The sequence below is a fragment of the Rhincodon typus genome, chromosome 25 (genome assembly GCF_021869965.1).
Source record: "Rhincodon typus isolate 14 chromosome 25, sRhiTyp1.1, whole genome shotgun sequence".
Classification (NCBI taxonomy): domain Eukaryota; kingdom Metazoa; phylum Chordata; class Chondrichthyes; order Orectolobiformes; family Rhincodontidae; genus Rhincodon; species Rhincodon typus.
In genome coordinates this window covers 20,830,985-20,852,898 of record NC_063356.1, presented here as the reverse complement: position 1 = coordinate 20,852,898, position 21,914 = coordinate 20,830,985, and the positions used below count along the sequence as shown (strand labels likewise).

General features: G+C 39.5%; 1 protein-coding gene across 5 annotated transcripts in view; it reads right to left on the bottom strand.

The window, feature by feature from the left end:
- Positions 1 to 216: 216 nt before the first annotated feature.
- scube3 (signal peptide, CUB domain, EGF-like 3) overlaps positions 217 to 21,914 on the bottom strand; it is a 345,848-nt gene continuing 324,150 nt past the window's right edge. For all 5 annotated transcript variants that reach the window (XM_048612197.1, XM_048612200.1, XM_048612198.1 and 2 more), the window contains 6 exons: positions 20,143 to 20,310; positions 16,913 to 17,074; positions 14,908 to 15,105; positions 8,501 to 8,653; positions 7,270 to 7,349; positions 217 to 4,676 (listed from right to left, as the gene is read on the bottom strand). In XM_048612197.1, the coding sequence (XP_048468154.1) occupies positions 4,524 to 4,676; positions 7,270 to 7,349; positions 8,501 to 8,653; positions 14,908 to 15,105; positions 16,913 to 17,074; positions 20,143 to 20,310 (914 nt within the window). In that variant the 3' untranslated portion in view covers positions 217 to 4,523. The remainder of the gene's footprint in view (positions 4,677 to 7,269; positions 7,350 to 8,500; positions 8,654 to 14,907; positions 15,106 to 16,912; positions 17,075 to 20,142; positions 20,311 to 21,914) is intronic.

Sequence of the window (21,914 nt, the reverse complement as noted above, 5' to 3'; positions counted from 1 at the left end):
ATTCCATCATATCAGTAATTTCACCATCAACAGAATATTCACCTGGACTGAAAGTGCTAAATTTTATTGTTGAGCATGTTATGTGATGGAATCCAGGCAAGCTTTACAGTGGCCTCCAATTCCAAAACACAATTAAATGAGGACTAGTTTCAAATACTGATGCTTCAGTTTAGAATGTTAGCAAAACCTGCTCTCATGCAACCATCATTTGGTAAGTAATTTAATTAATGGAATTTTTATTGTGCCAGCATGAAACAGAAACAAAACCTTTTGTAATTTGTAACACTTTTTAAAAAAAAGAGTACATTTATAAAACTACTTTTATTTGAAGTATTACAAAATGCAACTTTGAATCTCCTGGAGAAGTTACAGTTCACGTAGAGTAAAGGGCAACAACTTCCTCACATTATCCTGTGTAAACTTCAGTTTCAGCTCCTGTAAATCAGCCACTAAACTATTCAACATGCCAAGGGAACAAGTTTTCAGTTTTTTTTTAAAATCTAACTTTCTTGACCCCTGCTGAGGTACATTTCTAATAGCCAGTAGCAGATCTCGTGAACCCAGGTAATGAGCACATAAGCTATTTGGCTGATGCAGCATCACAGCTGAGCCCAGTATTACACAATGCCCATGCATGCGTACTGTCCAGCAGGGACCAGTCCCAGTGGCTGATTTTACCATCATCAGTTCCCTGCCCAGATGTAATCAACTAATTTAGTATTGACTGGGGATGAACTCGAGTTTCTGGCCCAATGACTCAGTGGATTTAGCTAGTTAACCAATCAGGTGTACACACTGAGCTTATAGGAGAAACAGCAAAGGCAATCTTGATTTTTCATACTTCATATATATGTTACCGTTTACACTGTGTGAACTGTACTTGTACACACATCAGATAGTGGAAAAAATTACAATGTGAAATAGCCACTTCCTGCTTAAAAAAGTGTGCACTTGACCCACTGCAGTCCAGTTGTTACTGACGTAACATTTATGGTTTTTCTTTTAAGATACAGAGCCATTTGAAGCAAGCAGTAGTTAAATCCCCCCTCCCCTAAGTGCCTTGAATTCAAATACATTTCAAAAAACATCCCTTTTACACTTATATCCAGGACAGAGTGAGCAGCCTGGTTTACAGATAGGAAAGCAGAAATCAGTCAAAGATGCTCCCTCCTCCCCATCACTACTAATATTGCTGTTTTTTGTACAATCCAAAGACAGGCAGTGCGGAAAAGGAATGTGGTGGGGAGGGCAAAGGTGAGATCATAGCATGAATTCTGACGTTTGCTTGGCTGCTGATCAAATTTGGTAGAAAATCTTAGTAATCTTAGAACAACCTCTTTAAAAAGACTTCTATTTTATGAGTCAGACTTCAAATGTCTGGTTTATGTTTTTGAACTTTTCAGACACCCCATTTCTAAAACAGGACCAAATTCTGGGAGCTAGCAGTCTTCCACACACTGTTACCCACAGTGGCCAGCTCTGCTGGCACAGAAACTCCAGTCTCCGGTGTTTGAGGAGGTCTCCAGTGACAGTTGTCACACCTGATATCCCTTTTGTTTGCATCTGTGTTGCCAAGCAAACAGAAGGACATGAGTTTAAGAACACACTGAAATGCATTTAATGCTGTCAGGATGCTGGAGTCATAATGGCATAAAACTTGCAGCTAAAGAGCCAAATTTCGACATTGCTTTTGCAGTGTTTAAATAAACAAGTTCATCCTAGACTTGAAATGACAGACGGATTCACTGTAGAATGAACTTTATAAATTAAACATTGCTTTAGCGCATTTTAAGATTATTGTAATAACTCAACAGAAAAACCCTAGAGAATCCTGCTAATAGTTACTATCCTTATAAAACGTCTGCTTTATAGTGGTCTAGTATTGTTCACATCCTTGTGCAAACATAAGCCATGCCAGTCACAATGAAGTAAAAGAAATATTTAATCAGTAAAGTGGAATGAAGTATGTAACAGTGGGCTCAGTACAATGAGATACACTGACCTTTAACTCTGGGCATCTGCGTTCAAATCTAACCCAAAATAATCAGTTTGAAAGTTTTACTTTCTGTGTTTCCGATAGCTATTCTGGGTTTGAATAAATTTGAGATTCAGTGGCTCAATTCAATTCCCCGGGGCATAAGACAAAAATGTGAAGTTGTTCTCTAATCACAAATGGCAAACTAAAATGTTCCGATAGACTTCAACGAAACAAATTTGCTAATTTAGGCTCATAGTTGAAGAGAAATGTAGAATACTTGTTAATGAAGATTGTGTAGACTTCAAAGGGTAGAGATTACTGTTCTCAATTTAAATTTATTATTAATGAGTTATTACCTCATTAGGATAGCAGAGAAAAGTTGATATTAGTGTTTCTAGTGTTTATGTGATAATATTACCAATGGCAGACATTAGAATAGTTTTAATGTAACAAGGAAACAAAATCATTTTTCAAGATAGCAGTATGGTTTCCTGGTAGCAATATTCACAAAATCAATCAATTTATCTAACTTAGGTTTTATAATTAATAAATGGCAATTAATATATCATTTGATCAAGGATCAATAAATGCTACATGTATATTTTTCCTTGTAACCACTAATAATTAGCTTGAAATGCTAGTTGTTTTTTGGATTTGAATTTATTTGAAATGAACAAATCTGAATGCCTTCCCTAACTTAATAATTGGTTACTAGGCAGGGGAGCGGTGATAGCTAAACTCCAGAGATCAAAGTTACTAAATGTAAGTCCTGTCTTCAGATATACAACTTGGTACATTGAATAATCCAAGTTAGCAACAGGAAATCAAAGAAATCCAACTCCCCTTTGCAAGTATGCTGGAAAATCCAATTGATCAATTAGCTTGGCCTGATTACTTTGCAGCTTTGCTAAATCTAAAACAAAGCAGTGTACTGGTTTCCAAAAAAACACTAGATGCTTTTACAGTTAGCAGTTGACTAAATTAGATTACAGGAAAATGATACCTGCTTGCCTGTTTGCTGAATTTACATTTCCAAAACTGACCCCCTTCTTCTAATGGTAGAATTGTAAGCCCAAAAATTAAAACCATTACATAAAAACTTTTGTTTTCCTTCCCTGCCTTTCTTCTCTCCCTGTTTTTTTTAAATGCTGTGTTGTGACTCCTTCTGTGACTAGCCTCTTTGTTTAATCAAATGTTCCTCATTAGTTTTGGCTACAGTTGTCCTTCTTGGAGAGGAAAAGGTCAATCAGGAGATTTCTTTTTAAAAGTACTGCTTAATGCTTTCAAAATTTTTCTACAATTGACCAGCTTGCCGTGATTTAGGAAATATATACATGTCATACATGCTGGGCCTTTGCACGATTGGGCCCAGGACAGCTGCCCTTCACTTTCTCCTCTCAGTGGTCCTGGATATTTTCTTAACAGAGCCTACAGTTTTCTAACATTTTGAAGGGCCTACACTGCTCTCCTATTATAGAGCTTCCATTGATCGATTATTTCACATTGTAGTGTTCTGTTTCACACGTTAAAATCCTCTTCTTTCAATGGCTATAAACATTTACATATTTACTGAGGATGCATTATATGCACTACTTTTAATGCACGATTTGCATTTTAATTCAGGATTTTTGTATTGTAAAATTCCTAATATCCACTTGTATCTCAATATAGATTATGAAGTGAACAAATAAATTGCCTGAAAAACATGAATTACATTTCATATATTGGAAAAATATTACCAAAATTGCACTAAGATGACATCAATGTACAGAGCATTAACCTAAGGTAGGGCTGAAAGGGCTAGTGTATGCATCACGAGAACTAGTAATTCAAAATTCTTGGAGATTCATAAGCTCCTTTTCATTAAACAAATGGTTGTGTTCCAGTTGTACTGTTTGATACAATATTGAGCATCAGGAAAAATCAGGACAAACCAGCATAAAAAAGGAAAAAACAACACAAAGTGTGAATATTTCAATTCAATTAAAATGGCAATACAAAATCCAAACTTTTGTACAGGTTCAAATACAATTCTCAAGTGCAAATAAATTCCAAAATTATTAATGCGCAACATTGCAATCCTGTCACTTTTCTTTATGAGAGGGATTTGCAGGTGGTGTCAAGGTACACTGCAGTGGAGACGAAAAAGGCTTCCTTGCAGATATAAATATTGTCATCTTTCTGTAGAAAAAAACTTCCATTCAAACATCCAACAGGAGAAAGAAATCATTGCACTTTCTTTTCTTATACAGGGAAAACAAAACACACAATGCAGACAGAAAGTCCTAGTGCATAAAGTATGCTTGCATACGGAGCAGGCTTTGGATGTGCTCCCAGCAGTCATATATACCAGCGTACACATAAATATAAGGAATGAACAGTCTTCATTATTATGGACTGAGAGCTATAAATAACGTACAGTGAAGTGTGAACTGAGATCCTTTTGAAGAAAGCCACAAAAAAAGTCAGCATAGTGAAATATTATGGTTACAAAGCTGTAAAAATAAAATTCAGTGGGTCATCTTATCGCCTTTGTCCTGTCAAGCTATTTGTAGGGCCTTAGAAAGCTGGAAACTTTGGAACGAAGCAATTTGATAAAAGATTTTGGTAACATCTCATTGGACTCTTGTGCTGTGTACTTGAAGTAATTTTGTGGATGTGCCAGTACATCAAAGAGAGCTTTAATCAGCTTCTTGTCCTGTTAGATTTAAAAAAAAAGTTGGTTGTATCAATCTGTTTCATTTATGTATAAATTATGTAAGATTTAAGTCTAATACATGTCTTACCATTCACTGCAAAATCTCTCATTTTGTTACTGATTTAAAATTTACTTCAACATTGGATCTCCTTATCTGAACCTTGATGTTCACAAGCAGCTATAGGTTACTTTCTGACCACATAGGGGTTTACTAGCAGTTGACTATTTAGAATTATTTGCCTTGATAGGAAGAAGGTAATGACAAGAATTTTTTAAAAAAGGGTTAGAGAGAGGTAAGTAGATATTGTTATTTGGATGCTCTTGTACATGAATTGCTGGTAAGTAACATACATCAGCCAGGAAAGCAAAATGAAGAATTTAAAAACTCACTACCATTTATAATTAGGACCCATGTTGAAGACCAGAGGGTTACAACTGCTGAACAGACAGTAGTATTGGATGACAAATTATCAGTCGATCCATAAAACTAGGCCTTTTCTCATTACCTCCATAAACTCAAGAAGGATGGAGGATGGGTGAGTAAAAGGAAGGCAAGTAGCTAGGGTTAAGAAAGGATAGATCGCAATGTCCCAAGATCAGAAAGAAAGATGCTGAAGGTGGAGTTGAAAATTGGAAGCCTAAATGCTTCCATTGTAATAAAGTGGGACAACTTCTTTCTGAACGTTGGAAGTTGCAAAGGAACCATGGAACTTATTGTGTCTTATAAGAGTGATTCTGAAAAAGAAACTCAAATGGAAAATACTATGACTCAAATTGTAGCTGTTATTACAACCAGGAAACCGGAGGTTAAAACCACTATTGGTGCAAGTGATTAGGGTAGATGAGAGATACAAAGGGTTTTGTCAAAAGGAAGGATAACACCTTTTTGTTTGAATGACACTGCTAGGTTCATAACTATATTATGAGACACAGAAGCTACTCATACTCTCTTGCTTGAAAAGGATTTAGTCTTCCTTTCAGGGAATACAATGAAGGCCAAGATGTTAGTAAGCAGGATAAGTGATGACTATATCCCAGTTCCACTCCATAAGGTAAAATTAGAATGTGACATCCAGAACAGTGGTAGTAGAAATTGTTAAGAAATTACCTGTGGAGGGAGATGACTTATTCCTTGGGATTGATTTGACTGGAGTAAAGGTTATAGCTTCAACCATAATCACAAAAAGCCCAAATTAGGTTCAAGATAAGGGGTAGTTACAAGAACAACAAAAGGCGACAGACATACCGTTGGATGAGTACTGCTACCAAACAGTCAGGGAGAGACAGAGGATCAAATATGTAATCATATTTCACAGAAGTGCAAGAATAAGTGAAGGACATACATAATGAATGGTAGGTCCCTAGGGAGTGCTGAGGAACAAAGGTAGCTTGGTGTACAAGTCCATAGATCCCTGAAGGTGTCAGCACAGGTAGACAGGATGGTGAAGAAGGCATACGGATGGTTGCCTTCATTAGCTGGGGTATAGAATACAGGAACAAGGAAGTCTTATTACAACTTTAAAAACCACTGGTTAGACCACAGATGGAAGACTGTGGGCAGTTCTGGTTGCCACACCACTGGAAGGATATGAGTGCTCTGAAGAAGGTGCAGAAGAGATTCACCAGGTGTTGCCTGGTATGAAAAATCCCAGTTACGAGAAGAGACTGGATGGGCTGGGTTTGTTTTCCTTGGAGCAGAGGAGATTGATGGGGGATCTGATTGACATATATAAAATTATGAGAGGCATAGATAGAGTGAGAATCTTTTCCTAATGGTAAATGTGTCTTAAAACCAGACGGCATAAGTTTAAGGTGAGGAGTAAATGGTTTAGAGGAGATCTGGGAAAATGTTTTTCACTAAGAGGGTAGTAGAAATATTGAATGTGCTGCCTGAGAGGGTGGTGGAGGCAGGTACTGTTGCAACATTTAAGAAGCATCTGGATTAGCACTTAAAATGCAAGGACAAGGTAGGCAAGGGCCACGTGCAGTGTCTGTTGGTCGGCACAGACATGGTGGGCTGAAGGGCCTGTTTGTATGCATATGACTTTATGACTATGAATGATAGGCAGCAATTGAAGGGGCTTTTAACTATGAAATATTAACTGGAATAGTTTTAGTGCGCAACGAAGGGTAGAGCAAAATTCTTAAATTAATTCCAGGAGAATCTTTACAGCCCGTACATAGAAAATTTAACAAGGGATGGGGCAGTTCTGGATCTATATCAGTGGTGGAGCATTTTGGAAATAGTGACCATATGATTTAGGATAGTTATGGAAAAGGATAAAAAGTGGTCCAAAATAAAACTTTGTAACTGGAAAAAGGCTAAATTTATTATGATATGATTTGGTCCAAGTGGAAAGGGAGCAGCAACTTGCTGATAAAATATGCCGGAGCAGTGGGATGCATTCAAGGATGAAATAGTGAGTCTACAGGGCAAACATGTTCCTGTGACGACAAAGAGTGTGACCGAGACGCGAGAACCTTGGATGTCAACAGTCATAAAGGTTAGGATAAAAAAAAAGTCAGGGAAGACACATAGTATCTAAGTGTAGAAGTGCAAGATTGTATTCCAATCATCCAATAAGTAATTCACCTTTAAAATTTCTTGATGATTTTCTGAAGCATATAATCTACCATCTCGGACAATGTCTTCAACAAGCTGCTCATAGTCCTCTAGAAAAGAAATGTAAAAATCAGTAAAACAAATCTCCAATACTTAAAAGCAAAATACTGCGGATGCTGGAAATCTGAAATAAAAAACAGAAAATGTTGGAGAAATGTTAATGAGAGAAATGTTTCTCTCTCCACAGATGCTGCCAGACCTGCTGATTTCTGCAGTATTTTATGTTTTTATTTCAAACTTCCAATAGTGTCTCTCTGCACAGTTACAAATTTAATAAAGTTCACAAAGAAGGGATTGAAAAAATTCCTGACCTAAAATCCATAAACAAGGAAAACAACTGACCCTGAATACTGTAGATACTGTTGATGCAGATACTGTAATTCCTTCACTATTCTTAATATTTCCAGAAAAATTACATTTTCTGGTAGATATTTTTCTCTTTATTCCTTCTAGCTATTCTTTCTTGCTGCTGCCCTGCTTTTAAGCTTTACTGCAACTAGAATCGGAATTGCCTATTTAGCATAGTGGAGTCAGTATTCCTGCTCTTCTGATGTGTCAGTATGTCAACTGTGGATCTTTGGAAATACTTGTATCCCTGAGGGAGAAGGTTGTGAATTTAAATCTTACTTCACACACCTGGACACAGATCTTGGTGTTTCACAGTGCATATTTTTTTGCAATAACATGCTTGTGTCTCAAAGGCAATATCCAATACTTCCATTGTAAACATCCTTAGTACCAACTCCCTGGCAAAATACTTGCAACATCTCATTAAAGGAAGTGAGAGTAAGGGAGATTCTAAAAGAAAGACTGGTCTTCTAAACATAGCTTTGACAACTTCTGTACAGCCAATGAAATACTTTTGAAATGTTAGTTGCTGTAAGAATGTAGGACGTCCAGCAGCCAGTTTGTTCACAAGAAGCTCCAACAAACAGTGTCGGGCAGATATGATTTTTTACAAAATTTGATTGAAAGATAAATTTTGATTAGGGCTCTGGGGATAATTCCTATGCTTGTCTTCAAAATAGTCCTGTAGACCTTTTACTAAAGCAGACAGGCCTTTCTTTAATGTTTCATCCAAAAGACAAAACCTTCAACAATGCCGCATTCTCTCAACACTGCCCTAGAGCATCAGCCTAGTCCTGTGCATTAAATCACTCATGACAGCTTTTTATAAAAACACATCACAAGACTCACTCACCATCATAGGTGACGTAAGGTATTTGGAAACCTTTGGCACTGTTTGCTTCATTAGTTTTAAAGTTGACCCACAGTTTGCGGGACCTGGCAGTGAAGGCAATTGGCCGCTCGTAGGTCTGGCAAGTTTCATACGTTGTGATTGAAGTAGGTGAGGCTATGAATGAAATTTCAAATTTGAGAAAATAGGCAATAAGAAAATTATACTGTAATCTGTTTGAAATTTTATAAGCTTTCTTGTGTAAAATGTAAAAAGGAAAAAGGCATGTTAAAAATCGACAATTCATTTTCATGATTTTATTTCTCCGTTCCTCTCCTGAAAGCCTTGGTTCAGGCAATAAGTTTCTATAAATTGCAACAGCTCATCCAGCATTCTTAAAAACTAGCCACTTTTCAGGTTAAAAAATCTATGAAGACATAATGCGTCACAACAGATACCCATTTGCTTCTCACATGACTATATTGCACATAAACCGTGTAACACTGGATGCAACAAAAAATTACAGGCTCAGATATCATTCTGGCTGAAGACTTTTAATGCCACACTGCCAGCCAAGTTGTTCCAGGGCATCCCTTGACATTGACACAACTATGTGGAAAACTGTTCAGGTATGTCTGTCCAAAAAAGCAAGGCTAATCCAATCCAGCCAATTACTGTTGGAGAGGTCTATTCTCAAATAAGTGGCACCTATCCAGTAATATCCTGTTCACTGACCCTCAGTCTGGGCCCCACCAGGACCACCCTTCTCCAAATCTCAGTACAGCTTTGATCCAAATGTGGACCAAAGGAGCTCTACTCCAGAGAGGAGCTGAGAGTGACTAACCTTGACATTAGGCAGCATTTGACAGAATTAGACATTCTGCTCGCCCTGCTATAGAAGGATGTTGTGAAACTTGAAAAGGTTCAGAAAAGATTTACAAGGATGTTGCCAAGGTTGGAGGGTTTAAGCTATAGGGAGAGGCTGGATAGCTTGGGGCTATTTTCTTTGGAGCATCGGAGGCTGATGGGTGACCTTGTAAAAGTTTATAAAATCATGAGGGCCATGGATAGGGTAAATAGTCAGCAAAGTCAGTGGAAATCAGAGGGAATAGCACAAATGAAAGTACCTTTTCCTTGGGTGGTGTCTGAGGGCTTTGGCAAAATCTTTAATTCCATCATTAGGTTAGAAGTAGGAGACATTTACAGAAACACAGATCACAGAAGTGTCATGGTGTAAAAGGAGGTCATTAGGCCCACTGTCTCTGCACCAGGTCTTCAGGTGAGCATCATTACCTATGGCCAGCTTCCTCCATTTTACCCACACCCTTGTTCATTGTTTCTATTCAAATAATAATTCAATGCTGTCTTGAATGCCTCAATTGAATCTGCCGCTACCACACTTAGAGTCATAGAGCTGCACAGCAGGGAAACAGATTCTTTGGTCCAACTCGTCCTAAATTATCCTAAATTAATCTAGTCCCTTATCCCTCTAAACCCTTCCTATTCATGTACCCATCCAGATGTCTTTTAATTATACCATTTAAAAGGCATCTGGATGGGTACATGAATAGGATGTCACAATTGTACTAACCTCCACCATTTCCTCTGGCAGCTCATTCCATACACGTACCACCCTCTTGTGAAATAGTTTTCCCTTAAGTCCCTTTTAAATATTTCCCCTCCCACCTTAAATCTATATCCTCTAATTTTGGACTCGCCTGCCCTAAAGAAAAGACCTTGACTATTTACCCTATCCATGGCCCTCATGATTTTATAAACTTCTACAAGGTCACCCATCAGCCTCCGATGCTCCAGAGAAAATAGCCCCAAGCTATTCAGCCTCTCCCTATAGCTTAAACCCTCCAACCTTGGCAACATCCTTGTAAATCTTTTCTGAACCTTTTCAAGTTTCACAACATCCTTCTATAGCAGGGCGAGCAGAATTAAACACAGTCGACCAAAAGTGGCCTAACCAATGTCCTGTACAGCCGCAACATGACCTCCCAACTCTTATACTCAATGCACTGACCAATAAAGGCAAGTATACCAAATGCCTTTTTCATTATCCTTTCTACCTGGGACTCAACTTTCAAGGAACTCTGAACCTTTTTCTTGACCAAAACCTCAATTTCTTCAGTTATCCAGCATTCCCTGTACCAAAAAGCCCTTGCCCTTCACCCTAACTCTGTTCAGCAACACTCCCCAGGACCTTACCATTAAGTGTATAAGTCCTGCCCTGATTTGCCTTTCCAAAATGCACCTGACATTTATCTAAATTAAACTCCATCGGCCACTACTCAGCCCATTGGCCCATCTGAACAAGGTCCTGTTGTACTCTGAGATGACCTTCTTCGCTGTCCACTACACCTCCAAGTTTGGTATCATCTGCAAAGTTACTAATCACACCTCCTACATTCACATCCAAATCATTTATATAAATGAACAAAAGCAGTGGACCTAGTTCCAATCCTGTGGCACACTGCTGGTCCCAGGCCTCCAGTCCGAAAAGTAACCCTCTATCTCCAGCCTCTGTCTCCTACCTTTGAGCCAGTTTTGTATCCAAATGGTTAGTTCTCCCTGTATTTCATGTATTCTAACCTTGCTAATCAGTCAACCATGAGGAGCCTTGTCAAACGTCTTACTGAAGTCCATATAGATCACATCTGCCACTCTGCCTTCATCAAACCTCTCCATTACTTCATCAAAAAACTGAATCAAGTTAGTGAGACACGCTTTCCCACACACAAAGCCATGTTGACTATCCCTAATCAGTCCTTGCCTTTCCAAATAAGTGTAATTCCTATTCCTCAGAATCCCCTGCAACAACTTGCCCACCACTGATGTCAGGCTCACCGGTCTATAGTTCTCTGGCTTTTCCTTATCACCTTTCTTAAGTCTTTCCACATTAGCCAACCTCCAGACTTCCAGCACCTCAGCAGTGGTCATCCATGATACAAGTATGTCAGCAAGGGGCCCAGCAATCACTTCCCTGCTTCTCGCAATGTTCTAGGACATACCTGATCAGGTCCCAGGGATTTATTCAACTTTATGCATTTTAAGATGTCCAGCAGCACCTCCTCTGTGATATGGACATTTTTCAAGATGTCACTATTTATTTACCCAAGTACTCTATCTTCCATATCCTTCTCCACAATAAACATTGCTGCAAAATACTCATTTAGTATCTCCCCCATCTCCTGCAATTCCACACGTTGGTGGCCTTGCTGATCTTTACGAGGCCCTATTCTCTCCCTAGTTACTCTTTTATCTGTAATGTATTTGTAGAATCCCTTTGGATTCTCCTTAACCCTATTTGCCAAAGCTATTTCATGTCCCCATTTTGCCCTCCTGATTTCCCTCTTAAGTATACTTCTACTGCCCTTATATTCTTCTGGGGATTCACTCGATCCAAGCGGTCTTTACCTGACATATGCTTCTTTCTTTTTCTTGACCAAAACCTTAATTTCTTCAGTCATCCAGCATTCCCTGTACCAAGAAGCCCTTGTCCTTCACCCTAACAGGAAGGCACTGCCTCTGGACTCTGGTCATCTCATTTTTGAAGGCTTCCCATTTTCCAGTCATCCCTTTACCTGTGAATATCTGCCCCCAATCAACTTTTGAAAGTTCTTGCCTAATACCGTTAAAATTGACTTTCCTCCAATTTAGAATTTTTACTTTTAGATCCAGTCTATCCTTTTCCATCACTATTATAAAACTCCAGGCAACATATTGCATATCCTAAGTACTCGCTGCGCAAAAAACTTTTTCACATCACGTTTTTTTTGCAAATCACTTTAAATCTGTGCTCTCTACTAGTTGATCCTCTTATGAGCAGAAACAGTTTCTCGCCATAATCTTCCTGCGCTCTATCACACCTGTTAATGATTTTGAAAATGTTAGAGTCTATTATAAAAATGTGATTGGAAAGCATTAATGAAATTGGGCAAAGCCAGTGTGGGTTTATGAGAGGCACATCTTGTTTAACAAATCTATTGGAGTTTTTTGAGGATGTAACTAGTAGAATAAATAAGGCAGAATCAGTGGATGTAATGTATTTGGATTTTCATAAAGTTAGTGAGCAAAATTAAAGCACATGGGATTGGGGTAATATATTAGCATAGATTGAGAACTGGTTGACAAGCAGGAAACAAAGAGTCATAGTAAATGGGTCTTTTCTGATTGTCAGGCAGTGACTCGTGGGCTACTTATTACAAATGGCCTGCATGAGGGAACCAAATGCAACATTTCCAAATTTGCTGATGACACAAAACTGGATGGGGTGGTGGGTTGTGAGGAGGAAGCAAGAAGATTTCAAGGTCATTTGGACAAGTTGAGTCAGCAGGCAAATATGCCATGCAGTACAATGTGGCTAAATGTGAAGTTGTACACTTTAGTGTTAAAAATATTGCGATATACTGGGAAATGGGAATGTACAAAGGGATCTCTGATGTCCTTACACACCAATCAATTAAAATATGGAGGCAGATACAGCAAGCAATATAGATTGGTACATTTGTCTTCATTGCCAGAGGATTTGAGTTCAGAAGTAGGGATGTCTTACTGCAGTTATACAGAGCCTTTGAGAAACCACACCTGGAGTATTGCTTGCAGTTTTGGTCTCCCTATGTAAATATACTTGCTATAGTGTGAGGCCAGGAGGGGTTTGATATGTTGATACTAGGAATGGCAGGTCTGCCCTTTGAGGAAAGATTGGTTCAACTAGGCCTGTTTTCACCAGAGTTTAGAAGGATGAGAGGGGATCTGATTGAAATGTATAAATTTCAAACAGGGCTGGACAGTCCAAATACGGGGAGGGAAGCAGGGGGTGATGTTTCCCCTGATAAGGAAGTCTTGCCGCGGTCACAGTCTCAGGATGTGGGATAGTCTACTTAATACTGAGATAAGGAAAATGTTGTCACTCAAAAGGCAAGAACCTGTGGAATTCTCTACCACAGAAGGCTGTGGAGGACAAATCACTGAATATATTCAAGATAGAGATAAATACATTTTTAGGTATTAAAAGCATAAAGGCATATGGGAAGAAAGCGGGAATAAAGGTTTTGGATAGAGCATCAACCATGATCATATTGAATGGTAGAGCAGGCTGGAAAGGCTGAATGGCCTATATTTGCTTTCTTAGTTTTCTTCCTTCCAAGGAGAACAGTCCCAACTTCTTCAATATATCCACTAACTGAAATTTCTCATTCCTGGAACCATTCTTGTAAATTGCTTTTGCACTCTGTCCAATGTGTTCACATCCTTAAAGATGTTTGCAGTGTTCTGCACCATTCACAACTCTTCAGATCCTGAAGCTCTCTATATCCACTGCACCAAGTCCTAGATAACACTAAAGCTTGAACAGATAAATGGCAAACAACGTTTGTGCCACACAGGTGCCAGGCAACAACCATTTCCAAGAGAGAATCTAACCATCGTCCTTTGGCATTCTATGACAATACCATCACTGAATGTCTCACTAGCAACATCATGCGTTCACCATTGACCGGAAACTGAACTAGACCAGCCAGATAAATACTGTGACTACAAGAGCAGGTCAGAGCTGGGAATTATGATGTGGATAATTCACCCCTTGATTCCAGATAGTTTGTGCACCAGCTATAAGGCACATGTACACAAATAGCCTCTAGTTGCCTGGATGAGTGCAGCTCTAACAATATTCAGAAAGCTCAGAACAACCAGAACGAAGCTACCCCTTGACTGGCACCTCATCAACTTAAATATTCACTCCCTCCTTCACTGATGCACAGTGGCAATAATGAGTATTAGCTATAAGATGCTTTACAGCAACTCATTAAGAGTACTTTAACAACATCTTGCAAACCGTATCCTCATCATCTAGAAGAACAAGAGCAGCTATCCATGCCCATTCTCTTTCTCTCCCTGGTATCCTCAAAGACCTCCCTCTTTGATCCAGGTCCAGTTCTCTCTCTCTTTCTCTTTCTCTTCCCCCCAACCCTTCCCCTTGAGATTTCTGCTGCTCTAATCTGGGTCCCAATTTCTCTCTCTCTTGTGGTTTTTTGACCCAGTGACAGTGAAGGAATGGCCTATTGTTCATATAGTCAGAATGGTGAGTGGCTTGGAGAGAAACTTGCAGATGGTGGTGTTCCCATTCCTTCAATGTCTCTGGGTCAAAATCATGAAGCTCCCTGTGTAACAGCACAATGGATATACTTACAACACATGGACTGCAGTGGCTCAAGAAGGCAATTCACCACCACCTTTTCGAGGACAATTAGAAATAGGCAACCACATAAATAAAAGAAAAGAGGGAGGGGGGAGTTTGGAAGGGTTTAGAGGATTTGAGTACAGATAAAAACTCATCTTCCAATGGCAGGTTGAAGGAAAGGTGGATGGGAGTTGTGGTTGGCAGTAGAGGAAGGCATCCAGAATAAAGCAGTTGAGAAACTTACAGTTTTTCCTCATGACCAAAACATCTCCACAATCATCCTCAATAGGTAAGAAGATTTCAGGAACAACTATCAGGATTTTCCGTTTTGGAGGAGGGTTAATGTTCCAGGTGCACTCTACATTTGCTGGGTAATTCCCAGGGTAGTTTGGGGATTCAATGTATCCTGTGTATTCCCCAAGTTCCCCGCCACACTGACGATCTGCAGGAAGGAGACACATAGAAAGTATAATTGAGCTGAAGGTAGACTTCATAGAACCCCTACAGTGTGGAAGCAGGGCATTCAGCCCATTAAGTCCACACCGACCCTCTGGAACATTGTAACCAGACACCCCCCACCCTATCCTTGTAACCCTGCATTTCCCATAGCTAACCCACGTAACCTGCACATCCCTGGGCACTATGGGCAATTTACCATGGTCAATCCACCTAACCTGCACCTCTTTGGACGAGACTCTCAGAAAATGCATATCTACTGAATTCTTGATCACCTGTCCAGTGAAAATCTTGAACTTATTGATTCAGCTCTCCTAGACATCTCATATTTCACATTGATACTGAAAACAATGCTAAAATAACAACAACAAAATTCAATTTTTGCTTCGTCTATCTTTTATCACCAATCTCTCCTTGATTAGTTACCATGATTCTATTGATAGACACCGGTTAGCATGGGATGCTAAGGGAAATTACAGTTCAGATTAACTGATTCAACCCAGACCATAGATCATACTAGAGTTGATTTTCATCTCTCTAACCTGGGAGTGCTTAGACAAATTTACACATAGCCACTTACACAAGGTCAAGTAACTCAACAACAGATTTGAGGATCGGGCCTGAGTCATTCTGAGTTGTGTGACTTAGTTACTCACTATCTTAACCAGTTAACCCATTGAAGGAGCATTGATTGCATTTTTTTTATTAACTGGATGTGGACATCAGGTCGGTGTAGCATTTTTGTCCATCCCTAATTGTTCAGAGGACAGGTAAGAGTCTAACAAATTGCTGTGGGTCTGGAATCACACGTTGGCCAGACGAGATAAAGATGGCAAATTTCTTTCTTAAAAGTATTAGCGAACCAGATGGGGTTTTTCAACAATCAACAATGGTTTCATGGTCATCATTAGTCTCTTAATTCTAGATTTTTATCAAATTCAAATTCCACCATCTGCACTGGTAGAATTTGAACCTGGGACTCTGGATTAACACACTAACAACAATACGCTAAGCCATTGCCTCCTCATAGTTTATTATGTAACATTTGCTTTTATTCATGTTGCTTAGAGCTAAATAGTTTTAACTGCCCTCTAATTTTGAGTAAGTTGTACATTCTGGGTCTTAGCGAATTTCAAATATTACTTTGAAAATCAAATTGCATCTTCTTCTTAGACCTATCTCCCCCAGTTTGAAGACAGAAGCAACTTATTGCTTTTTATTGGCTTAAAACCAATATTAGACTCAATTTTCCAACTAATTAAAATTCACTATCTTAACATTGACTTGGTTACATCATGGATTCACTCAAGTATCTATATTCATTACAGGGAGTGAATGAACTAAGCAAATTCAGATCTAAAATAATTCCAATACATTTTAGTTCCGATTCAGAACCAGTTTGGGCTGAAAGATTTATCTTGCATGAGTAATCAGCACTTCAGTAGTTCTAGTTCTAAGATTTGTTAATGATACATCTTGCATAAATTTCAACCCACTTACCACTGTATTAAAGTGAAAGAGATATTCAAACTAGAAGACACAAAGAAGGTTTTCTGAGGCCATAGCTTGCTTTCTAACTCTTACACGATTGCTGAAGAAGGAAGTGCAAGCTTTACTAGTCTTATATTTAACTGATTATAATGATTGGCACCCCATCCATCACCTTAGGCATTCCTACTCTCCCCAGCACCCTTGCACTGTGGTGGTAGTGTATACCAACTACAAGATGTATTACAGTAACCTGCCAAGTTGCTATCAGATGGGCTTTCTCCTATAGTTCTCATAATACTTACTTTTGCATTGCGTGACAGTAGTTGAGCCATCAAAGTCTGTAGTGGTGTTGCCAGGACAAGCTATACAGTAATTCTGTCGAAACTCTGGTTGGTAGGTACCCAAGGCACATCGTATGCACCGGTGAACAGTTGTGTTATAATAATGGCCTGGAGAGCACTGAACTGTGAGAGGTTGAAAAGTGTCAGAATTAAAACACAACTGAAAATGACATATTCATTATTTTGAGCTGAAGAAGTGCAATAAAATTCTCCTTAGATTTCAAAAAACACTCGATTGTTTCTGTCAGGAGATATTGTATGTACAAGAATGTAAAATTTTTAATTCAAACCATATCCCATATTTGTTTATCAGGATTATTTACCCTTAATACATGATTTGTTTTATACAAATGAAAAAATTATTTTTAAAAAATACAAGTGTTTTATTCATTTCAAGCAATGTTGTGGAAAAATCCAACTTGTATCATTATAGTTTACAGCCATAGTTGATATTGAGAATACTCAATCCCACATCGAGAACATTCAATCACTAAAGGCACATTTACAGTAGTCACTTATGCTGTTACTTGATGTAGTAGTTTCCTTTTAGTAAATTGGTGTTGTCTTTAGAAAGATTTTCTCCTCTCAAAGTATATTTCTGAATTAAAGGCAACAACCAATCTGCAACAGCCATATAATCTATAGTTAAACTCTTTTATTTGTCTTTTTCAACTCAATTGCTCACTATTTGAACATATACTCCACGAACATGATAGGTTTCCAAATATTATTGAAGCTCCAAGGATATCAAACAGGTACAGCACAACATAAATTGCACAAACCAGCCAGAAGCTAAGAAAAACTAGCCAGTGATTTTAGAAAAGAACAGAAAAAACTTTAGTTTGGTTGAATTGTGCAATTAAATAGTTATTTAAAGACTATATGTGGAATTCAGCTTATTTCTGGCAAAGAAGGAGGCCAACATTAGTAGACCACTTGGGGCCATTTTAATGTTGTTTAAGTGTGTACACCAGTAACAGATGTCTGTGAACAGATTGCCCACACACACTTAAAAATCAGAGATAAAAATAACTCAGAAATGGCAGTTTTCTAATAGCAGAGCTACATTCGTGGCCTAAGTTGAATTTTCTGATGTTAGTGAGATGGTGATCAGCTCAGAACAATTGGCTTCAGTAATCCAGGCCTGGGGGGGAAAGGAGAGTCAGCATGGTTTGTGTAGGTATTCAACTACTCCCGATAAAAAGCACATGCATCTGAATGTTGGGCAATGACAGAATGTGGCTTGTGAATGATGCCCTTCAAAGTCAAATGGTATGGTGATACCCAATCACTAGATTTATATCTGAGAAACTGTCATTGAGTGAGGTATGGAGGACTGGCTGACTGCAGGAGAGGAAAGGAAATATTGTAAAGGAAAAGCTCTTGGGTCAAAGAAAATTTTGTATTTATAACTTTTCAAGAAATCTATGATGCGATTGTAAAAATTTGTTTGAAGTGTGTGAGCATTGCCTATTCCTTATTGGCTGTTAGAGATGTTAGTGAGCTGCCTTCTTGAATCACTGCAGTCCACATGGTGCGTATGCCCCCACAGTGTTGTTAGGGAGGGAGTTCTAAGATATGGACCGAATGTTAATAGAGGATCAGGGTTACATTTCTAAGGTAGAATAGAGTGTAGCCTGAAGTAGAATAGGAGATGGCAATGATCCATGCATCTGCTGCCCTTGTCCTTCAAGGGTCATGCTTCTCTAACAGGCAGCATCTGGGCCATAACGTGGTCTGACAAGCATACTGTCCAATCTGCCACCAGTGTTCCAAATACAGGAAGTACAATTGGAAGATTCTACAAAGACATGCTCTTTCAACCACAGGCCAGTTCTCTCCTGTGTTTGCTGCAGATAGATTAATTAGTGAGTCTGTCAGCAGCAAATGTAGAGTATAATGGTCTCTATTGAAAAAGGAACAAGCTGTACAAATGTGAGTAATTTCATTCAGTTTGAGGCTGCGCATTAGGAACTGTGATAGCAGTGGTGATGAGTCTGCTTGGTGGTGGTTGGAGTAGTGGGGTGGGTTAGGGAAAAAGGGCTCCAAGTTGGCAAGTGAGTTAGGAGGAATAAGAGGCCCTCTTCTTCCCACACAGGGTGTTGGCCCAACACGGACTGTAGTCAAGATGACACAGTGGGGCTTCTGAACCCATGGGGGTCTGTGAGAGTGACTGTGAGAGTGGGTGAAGGAGAGAAAATGTGAGGAAGGGAGAGTGTGCACATGAGTGAATAAGGGAGAGAGTGTAAATACATGTAGGAAAGGGTTATAAGCGTGTGACAGGTAGGGAGAGGGAATTTGTGCACAAGTGGGAGAAGCAAAAGTATGTGCTTACAAGTGGCAGAGGTAAGTGTGTGGCACAGGTGGGAGAGGGAGAGCGTGTGTGAATCTTGACACTGAGAGGCAGGTAGACACACAATCACCCTTATCCTTCTTCTCCTTCCTTCTAGAAACATACCTATAAAGCAAGCTGACAGAAATAAAAATCCAGGCTAAAAATCTCCACTTTTGTATGAATTCCACTAAGGCTGGCACGGAGTTTATGCCCCCTGAGGCAAACACAAGGAAAGTTAAACCCAACTCCTTAGCTTGTCCTTAGTCACTACTCCTTTCCTTGGTCATCAAGACTTGAGGCCTATTCTGTATCTCTATAGGTCTGCTTCTTAACTAAAAAGGCAAAATAATGTTTTATTACTTAGCTCTGTTGCCTGGTGTTCTTTAATGGCCATTTTTACTGACTTGAATTTAAAAGATTGATTTTTGCATTGGAATTGTTTTCCTTCTGAAATTCATATTTTCTGTTGTGGTAAATCTTATTTTACTGAAATTTGCTCACTGTCCTCCTGAGTAAGAGCAAAACTGAAATATGATCCCAGTAAGAAAAGGCTGAACAGTTTGTTCGATGCAGTAAGTGCTGAGAGTTTAGGAGATGCTGTCAGAGCAGCGTTGGCAGGTTACTGCAGTGCTTGTTGTACATGGCACACAGTACTGTCCCCATATGTTGATGGTGGAGGGACTGAACACTTAGTGATGTATGGGGTGCCAATTAGTTTAATTAGTTAAATGCAAGACTTTTAGAATTTATACCCTAGCATTAGAGATTAATCTAAAATTTCTATGCAGATTGTTATTCATTTTTCCATTAATGTAAACTTAAACAAGCTTCTTGTTCAGCAGCTTTACTTTCTTACCTTTAGTATCACAGTCCTGAAAGGACAAAGCTCCTTCATGTTTTGTCATCAATCCTCCTCCACATTGGAAACACAATGTCCGGCCTGGCTCAGGCTGATATGTACCTCGACTGCATAATTGGCATGGCTGAAACCCATCTGATGAATAATGGCCTGGACTGCACTGACCTGCATTAATATTAACAACAGGGGATTTAATAGAGCTGACCAGTCATTGCTTAAAATAAATAACATAAATCAATGCTTTGGACCAAAGGCAATGTTTATAAACTAAATTCTGAAACCAGGCAATGAAATGGGTCACGTGTTGCTCTTTCACCTCCAGGATTCGGGTTTGAGTTTAGCTTTGGGAGATGGAATGTTAACTTTTGCTGTGGTAGTCGTTAAGAATAGTAATTACAAATGTATTTTTAAAAAATCGCAATGTCAGTGGACATAATCTAAAACCACTGGCTGTTCTCACCTGAGATTGGAGTAATTTACTGCTTGGCATTGTGGTAGATCTACATTTAGGCTAGCTTAGTTCAGCTTTCGTTGGTCTTAATTTTGACCAGCCCTTTGGGAATGGTCTGGGAGATGGGAAGGCAGGTAACATGGTACAGGAAAACAATGGGTAGCGTGGCAATGTTTTTTCTTCCAATGGCAGGGGAGCTGATAGTCTGCCCCCTGAAGCTCCAATGAGCCACTTCTCTCAGCAAGTAAGAGACTCTTCCCACGTTTTTGGCAATTTACCAGAGGCTGGGTTTGGGGGCCACAGCTGGTGGTGTTGAGACTACCAGACAAACCCTCAGGATCTCTGATCAGTCTCAGGGTTCAGGGCCCTCCCATTCTGGTACTCTTTCGTCAATGGAGCATTCCTCTCCAGGGACGTTGGCCAGTCTCACAGTATCAGCATGGCCTGACGTCCCCAACAGCCCCGCCTCATGGCATTCCTCTGCTGGGGCAACCTCAGCATTCACTGGTATTCCTGACAGTGATGGCACATTGCCATGAAGTCATCCACCACCCTCATCCTCCAGTTGCAGTCCTAGCAGTGGTTACGACTCCCAGCGGCACTGCTGGGCTGGCAGCCCCTTTGATTAGGCCAGACTGCCACCTTTAATAGGATGGCAGCCGTGGTGGTGATCATTTTATTGGCTGCATATGGGAAAACACAGTCCAGGGTCTTGCCAGCTGCCAAGTGGGATTGCCCTTGTTTTTGGCCCCAGTGGTAGGACTTAAGCTGTTTCTGTAGAATTCCAGCTATTAATGCAGTCAAAGAAAGTGTTGTTGAGGTGTCCTGACTACCATGGTACTTGTTCATACTTCAGCTGATAATGTGCTCAATCCTACAGTGCACAACAATAAAATATCCATCAACTGTTCCCTGCGGAAATATATATGTGTGTATATATATTATCTGTAAATTACAGTGATCATCATTGATTGCATGTAGAGTCACTCAGATTGGGGCAACATAAGCATTTGATTGGTGAAAGACCCCTTACAGAAAAAAAATCAATAAAATGCAGTCGTTAAGTAACGAAGGTTTGCTTTCGAGTTAGTAGGAACGGCAGATGCTGGAGAATCTGAGACAACAAGGCGTTGAGCTGGATGAACACAGCAGGCCAAGCAGCATCATAGGAGCAGGAAGGCTGACGTTTTGGGCCTAGCTGCTTTCTATCCACCCTGTTTATGTCCCTCATCATCTATTACCCCTCAGTCAGGTCCCCCCTCAGTCTTCTGTGCTCTAAAGAAAACAACCCGAGCTTATCCAGCCTCTCTTCATCGCT